General features: G+C 40.6%; 1 protein-coding gene across 1 annotated transcript; it reads right to left on the bottom strand.

Annotated features, from left to right (window-relative positions):
- Window positions 1-2,108: 2,108 nt before the first annotated feature.
- LOC122008058 (pentatricopeptide repeat-containing protein At5g66520-like) lies at window positions 2,109-4,108 on the bottom strand. The gene has a single exon (XM_042563641.1). The coding sequence runs from the start codon at window positions 4,012-4,014 to the stop codon at window positions 2,185-2,187; it is 1,830 nt and encodes a 609-aa protein (XP_042419575.1). The 5' UTR covers window positions 4,015-4,108; the 3' UTR covers window positions 2,109-2,184.
- Window positions 4,109-8,119: the final 4,011 nt, after the last annotated feature.

Here is an 8,119-nt window from a genome sequence, read left to right as displayed (position 1 = left end):
GTTGAACCACTTGATGTATATCCTCAGTACCTCCTTAGGCCCTTGCTTTACCACGAATAAATAAATGCTCGTCTTCTAGTGACAACGACTACTAGCAAAATGATGCAGAAATACCGCTTGGAAGCCCTTGAAGTTGTGGATTGATTCAATCTGTAGTTGCCTGAACTGCGTTGATCCTAGAAAGGTGATGAGGAAGACTCAACATTCCACTCCATTAGTGTACTGATGTAGCGTGGCTATGTTGTCGAATCTAATCAGATGATCCTCTGGATCAGTCGTCCCATTATATTTCTCGATCGTTAATGGGGTATAGTGTCACGGTAATGGATCGTCCAGAATCCCTTCAGAGAATTGCCCGTTGATCCATTCGGGCGTGTCATTGACTCGAGGCGCCTTTCCCTTCCAGAAGGAGTTTGGAACAGTGCCTGATGGAAGGGGATCGGTGCATTGGACGTGTCCCCATATGTGTCGGTCGGCTTCTTATTCTGTCCCCGAATGCAGACATGTTCTGCTCGGTCTCTATTTCCGGCCTCCTGCCCCACTGTTGATGCCACGAGTTCATGTACCTGGCGCTCGACCATCACCTGCTGCTGTTGTTGCTCCACCATCTTGACTACTCGAGCTTGTATCAACATATCCAACTCCTCCTGTATTAGTTTCACAGTCGTGAGTTGTCCAGCATCCTCCATCTCCACATTTCAGATACAGACTATATTCCCACAAACGGTGTCAATATAATCTTGTTTGAAAATCATGAAGAATGCTAGCTGGAGATATGGCTTCTCGGTTGACTGCATGTAGACTCCGCTCCGCTCTGTAACACAAGAAACGTCGGTGGCAAGCCAGGGAAAGGGTCCTGATGTTGACCCTCCGCCGCTCAAGTCAGTCACTAGAATAGTAGAAGAAAGCAGAACAACAGCAAAAGCACAAGCGTAAATAGTGAATAACACATACCTCCGTCGATGCATGGACCCCTTTTATATAGTGCCCAGTGGACGACGTGCACGCTCCTCAAGGCATGGGCACGCTTCCCTAACTATCCTATGAAAGTATGTCAGAAAAGTGTCTTTGACACCATACTTTAATAAGATATGCAAATCCCTGATGAGATAGTAGAAGCTTTCGTGATACGATCTGCCTGTTGACCATACCATGTTGTCAGCGGCATTACCTCCCAAAGGGATATTAAGAGATACGGGAATAGTCCCACTGTTCGGCCGAGCGGGGTAGCCGCTTGGCAGAAACTCCTCTGCTCGGTCGACATCTGCTGCTTTTTCCCGCAGTGACTTGGTTCAATATATTGTTTTCGCCTGACCGGACAAGCACTCCAGTCACCTTAACGTTCCTCTGCTCCGTAATGAACATATGATGTTCTTGTCGTAATGCTCCTGGCCGGGCGGGCGTTCTTCTCAGACAAGTCATCTGACTGATCTGACACTTCAGGCCCGATTGACGGTTGGAGTCAATTTTTGCTCGGCCAACTTTAGTGGGACCTTTGACCACGTGGACTCTGACTTCCACGTCGACTGTTGTCTCTACATTTGACCCACACTTGATGGGCTCCCTTTATCGCCACATCAATTAATAAAAAAAATTCTTAATAATACGTCACAGCTAAGTCTCAAATTCTAGATTTCTAATTGATCCATTTATTTTTAATATGAAAAGAAAAAAAAAGATATTAATATAATTTTATTTTGTTAACCAAAGTTCAATTACAAACAAACTAGAGAAAATATTATCTTAAAGAATTCAAATTTCTGAGTTATCTCATATATTTTTTTTTTTGTACTAATACATATCATAATTCTTTTATAATATGATGGATCTCTATTATAAATGTGAAAAAAAGGGTTTTCAAAAAAAAATAAAGTTCTCTAAGATGTTATTCATAATTTTATACCGTTTAAATCCAAATTTTATTAGTATAGTAAATTTTTTGTATTTGTAAACTGAAAAACATATAAAATTAAATGAAGCTTATTTATATTTATTTTTTGAGAAATTTTTAACCACCAATTTTAGAGAAAAAGCTTCATAATATTTCATCTAACAAAAGAAATTACAAATTATTTTGTTAACTAAAATTAAACTATAAATAAAGTAGAACAAATATTATCTCAACAATTTATATTTTTTTAATATTATCTTAAAATGAAATAATGATCAATAAATAGTCCAGCGTCACCAGTAATCATTGCAAGAGCAAGCCCCGTTCTGGAAATGGTGGAACCGGTTCCGGTCCCTGACTACCACGACTCTACCGTAGACATCCGAGACGAGCTTCATCACGCCATGGCAGTCCTCGCAGATCCGAAGGTTCTTCACGATCATAATGGCGTCCCCCGGCCTCGCGTTAATCAGCCCGAACGCCACTGCCAACTTCTCGCTGTGCTCCCGCACGCACACCTCCTTGTCCTCTTCGTCCACGTCCAGCGCCACGCTGCTGGTCGCCGCCCTGTGCCCCTTCTGGCTCGCTGCCTTCCCGATCTCGTCGATCATCATGTAGATCCGATCGGACTGCGGGTGCGAGCGATCGCCGGAGAGGAACTCATGCACCGTTCCAGCCATCTCGATCGAGCTCCATCCGGGCGGTTTGTATACCTTTCGCTCCTTCATAAGGCTCCTCACTTCCTGGACCCGGTTCCAATCGCCAGAGGCGGCGTAGACGTTGGATAGGAAGACGCGAGCGCCGGCGTGGTGGGGGTCGAGATCCAGCATCTCCCGCGCCACCCGCTCGCCCAGATCTAGGTTTTTGTGGACTCTGCAGGCCACCAGGAGCGCGCCCCAGGTGACCACGTCAGCTCTCACAGGACTCGTCTCGATCAGATCCAGCGCCGCATCCAGACGCCCTGCTCTCGCCAGCAGATCCACCGCGCACCCGTAGTGCTCGATCGTCGGCTCCACGCCATAGTCGACCTTCATCCGTTTCAGAACCCGGAGGCCCTCGTCCACTAGTCCGGCGTGGCTGCACGCGCTCAGCATGCCGGTGAGCGTCACCGAGTCGGGATCGACTCCGGCGATTTGCATCTCGGCGAAGTGCTCCAGCGCCTCCTTCGCCAGCCCGTGAAGCGCGAGGCCGCTTATCATTGCGCTCCACGCCCTTACGTCCTTCTCCGGTATTCTGTCGAACACCCACCGGGCGCTTTCGATCTCGCCGCATCTCGCGTACATGTTGACGAGCGCGGTCGCGAGATTTAGCGTCATCCGCATCCGGTTCCTGCCGATGTGGGCGTGGATCCACCGGCCGATCCCGCGCGCCCCGATGTGCGCGCACGCGGCCACCACGCTAAGCATGGTGATCTCGTCGGCGTCGACTCGGCCATGCATTTGCCGGAACAAGCGCAGAGCGTCGGCGTGCCGGTCGCACGCGATGTAGCCCTTCAAGAGCGCGTTCCATGCGGTGACGTCCTTGTGGGGACTTCCGTCGAACACCTTATGGGCGTCGTCGACCGACCCAGTGGAAGCGTAGAGACTGACGAGGGAGGTGACGATGAAGGGATCGAGGCGGTCGAGACCACGGCGAACGAGTGAGGCGTGGAGGGATAGCCCCACGCTAGAGCTGTTGTCGGGGAGGCGAGCGGCGGCACGGAGGAGGAAGGGGAAGGTATAGTTGTTGGGGGCGTAGCCTCGGGCGACCATGGAGCGGAAGAGGGAGAGAGACTCCTCGGGACTGCTGCTGTGGGCGTAGCCTCGGATCATGGAGTTCCATATAAAGGCGTTGAGGGGCGGCGGGATGCGGGAGAAGAGGGCGCGTGCATAGGGGAGGTTGGAGGGATCGGATATGGCGATGTCGGCAACCAGCTTGCCGGCGGTGAGACTGTCGTCGAGCTCTCCGCTTCTAAGGAGCTTCGCATGGGTTTTCTTGAGCTCGGTCAGGCTGGAGAAGCGGCAACGGCGATGCCGTTCGAGGTGGCAAGAAGAAGGTGCGGCGGGGCGGCGGCGGCAGACTATGAAACCGGTGTGGCGGGCACTCATCGTCCCAATTCCCCCTCTGAATTGGTAAATTACCATAGAATCACTTAACGGAAAATTTCAATGTACCCCTCAAGTTTTATCTGTTTTTAAAGCAGCCCTAAGGTAACGGTTAGCACTAATAAATTTTTTTAACTCATTTCAAAAAAATGCTATTTAATCATTAAAAAGTATTTTAAAATTTATCTATTTATAGTAAAAGATAATTACGCAGCGTGCTCGCAGTCCGTCCGTAGAATTTATAATAAAGTGGTCTTAATTAGTGGCAAATGTGGTTTTGATGCTGTTATGTAGCTAACCATCCTATTGGTTGGGATAATCAATAATAATGGATTGGAAATAAGCTAATTTTCATAACAAGAAAAAATTGCAAAAGCACCGTATATGGGTAAATAAAGTTCCATTTATAAAAATGTCCTAATAATTAGGGATGACAATGGTGGAATTTTAATTGGATTTAGTATCCTTTATGTTCATTTTCATTTATTAAATTCATTTTTATTGGATTTATAATTTTCATCTTTATCCTTATATCCATGGGAAATAAATATCCAACCTTCTATATTAATAATTTTCTCCATTCCATTTAACTACTATCATTAAAAAAATATATTAGAATTAATTTCTATCCAAAAAAAAACATGATTTAAAAAAAATAAACATATACTTCAAATTTAATTATATTCAGTAAAAATATATTAAACACAGGCAATAAATAATTAGTGGGTTATATATATATATATACTTTTAACTTGAACATAATCAACCGTTATACCCTAAAATAAATTTAATTAGCTTAACTTGGAGTTAAAATAATAAACAAATAAATAAAAAATATTATTGGAGACCTAAATATATATCCATGAGTATTTAAAATTTTTTTAGTTAAATGTTTTATTAGCTTGAAGACTATAAACTTCACTCTTAAAGCATAAAAGTAAAATTTAATTAGCTTAATTAGAAATTAAAATAAATAAATAAATAAAATTACCGAATGAATCCAGACGCCTGAATTGAATCTAGGTACCTAAGCACAAATAGACGTGCAAAAATAAGGAACACAACATATCAAATTATTATATATAAATATTTATTGTACATCTTTATCATGCGCATGGACGCCCCTTCCGATTCATTTTTAAAAATTACCTGAGAGAACTTCTGAACGTTTGAACCTGTGAGGATAGCTGATATATATACAAATGTCCCATACATCGTGTCGACATGAGTTAAGGTATCAGGGTCATAAGGTGGAGATTTTTAGACTAAGCCAACGTAAGCGCAAGGTTTAATCACACGCCATAAAATCTGCTAAAATTTGCTTTAAAATATAATCTTTATATGAACTTGATGCAAACTCTGGATTAAATGAGTAAATGCTGAAATAATATTTTAGTCTCATTTACAGAAAAGGATAAATTACGCTTATTCTTAACGAGCCGCCATGATGTCTTTTCAACGACATAATATTAGTTTTGGTGCATTTGATTTGGAATTATTTTTGATAATTTTAATTATCCATTTAAAGTTATCAACGAAAATTTTATTTGATTTAGATAATCGATGATTCCCGAGTACCTGACACATCAGCAAAAGGGGCATGCAATCCGAAATCGAAGAATCTCGAAAAATTGAGATTTTTCTTAATTCCGGAGTTAACAAATTTTTTTTTCTCAAAATACCCTCGAATAAGAGAAAAATATGATAAAAAAATATAAAATAAAATAAAAACCTTTAAAAAAAATTTAAAAACATAAAAAAAATTTAAAATAGAAAAACATTAAAAAAAATTAAAAATAATAAAAAATAGGGAAAATATAAAAAAATAGGAAAAACGTAAAAAAATTTTAAAAAAGTAAAAAATTAAAAATTAAAAAATGTAAAAACTAATAAAAAACATAAAAAAATTTAAAAAATATATAAAATAAAAAAAATAAAAAATAAAAAAACTTTAAAGAAATAAAAAAAATAAAAAACACATAAAATAAAGAAAAATGTGAAAAAGAAAAAAATAAAAAATATAGAGTTTAAATAATAATAATATATGATTGATTTTGTAACTAAGGATAATATAGTAAAATATTAAACTAGGTTATTTATTAAAACATTCAGACAAACAAATTTTTGTTGTATTACCTAGGTTGAACTAAACAACATTTGGTTATGTTTTATTCCCCATAACCTTGGTTATGTGATTACTTGGTAATTACATAACCAAGATTATATATGATAACTTAAATCAAACGCAATATTTAACGACTAATCCCAACTCTAGTGAATTAATTTTTTTTTTATAAAAGTAATTTCCATTATTAATCCTATCAAAAAGTGGGAGAGATGACACGTTAACGAAAGATACATGATATCGAGATAGCTTGTATGTTGATTGGAAGAAGATTTTGAGTTGGAAGAAGATGACACTAAGTAATCTTGGAAAATAGTTGCGGACCATAGACAAAGCCAACGGAAACATTAGAGCTAGAATTAGAGAAGAGGTCCTCGACACAAGTACTCTGATACTCAAGTCAGAACAGTAGCTGAGCGAAATGGAGAAGATGATGAACAATGGAACAGTTGGAAAATTGGTTTGGTGACTATTAAGTGAAAAGGTTTAAGGGAAAAGACACATCCTATATCCTTTCACCTCTTGAAAGAAACTTTTTACCTCTTGAGAGTAACCCTTCATCCTTATAAAAGAAACTTCATTCCTTCCACTCAATTCTCAAGTTGTGAATTCTCCTCTTGGGTTCTATTCTCTCTCTCATCTCTTAAGAGTTTCATGCCTTCAAAAGTTTGATAGAGCTTGAAATTTGGAGTGCTCCTATTTCGAGACGCAAGTCATTGTATATTGAGAAACGATTGCCAATAAACAATAAGAACCTGAGCGGGACAATATCGTCTTAAGGAAAGAAGGCCTAGTCTTCACCTTGACTTTAATACTCTTATCCTTAGGGATGAGTTTATCCAAAGGAATTGTGTCGATATCTTAAGGTATAACTCAACGATCGACAAGATTAGGTCGGTAGTGACCATATCAAGAAAGGTATGTCTCTTACCCGAAGGGGCACTTCGATAACCGAAAGGGAATGTCGAGAGTATAAATGGGACAAGATCCACATCGCCATATCAAGCTCCACCAGTTAGAGTCATTGACTCGTCATCTAGATGACTAATCGGGCCCAACTGTTGGATCTCAATACTGAAGATTAATGTCTCATATTTTTCTTTGAGTAAAAATATTCAACAGGAACAACAGTCTAGATGCATGAATGCCTATACATTCATACGCATACCTAGCCAACGAAGACAGAGAGGACCCCTTTTTATACCGTCTCTTATAACTTCAATGAGGTGGCAGAGAATGTTTGGTGTTATGTTGGGTGGTGGAGTATGTACGCTATCCTACTTATAGGCAGAGGAAGACTCCATTGCATGCATATGTCAGAGCAATGACATATTCCCTAATAGGTTATTATTATTCTTTGATAATGCTATCTCCTAGGGAAAGTCCGATCGACTCTGGGCCGACTGGCTACAGACTAGGAGTCATGCTTATGTGGAGAATTGGGCCCCGTAAGTTTGACTATTATTAGGACAAAGCGGTTGTAAATTGAGAGTCTTGTATTTAGAGAAGTGGGGAGCTAAGCCCATAAGGTTTGACCGTCCTTTGGGCCAACTAGATTTATGTTAGGGATTTAGAATCTACTCGGACAATATGTCCGGTCAGACTTTATATTGGGGGTTCATCTTGCACTCTGCCTCTATACTTGAATATAGAGTTTGGTCCAGCTGAGCGATGTGTCTAGCGTGTCCAATTGACCTTTTGGTCCAATCAGCCATAGCACTCAGCGGTAACACTGGACTTATTTTAGCAAAACATTGATACGACCCGAGAGTTGACTCCGTCATGACTTTGACAACCAAATTAGCTAACTTTCTTGATGTCGAATCCAACTTCTGGGGTCCCACCTTACTCGTCGTATCACTAGCCTCCCCTTTAAGTATAGTTGAAGGAGGCTACAAACTCGACTGACCAGACACTTGTGTTATTTAGTGTCATTGACTTGTACGCTCAGTCCTATTTCTATTGCTCGAATTTTATGATAGGGACATAATATTGCCCATTCGAATAGTTCGTAGTTGT

This window comes from Zingiber officinale, chromosome 8A (assembly GCF_018446385.1).
Source record: "Zingiber officinale cultivar Zhangliang chromosome 8A, Zo_v1.1, whole genome shotgun sequence".
NCBI classification, from domain to species: Eukaryota; Viridiplantae; Streptophyta; class Magnoliopsida; order Zingiberales; family Zingiberaceae; genus Zingiber; species Zingiber officinale.
Note: the sequence above shows the minus strand (reverse complement) of the source record. Positions and strands in the feature narration are given on the sequence as shown.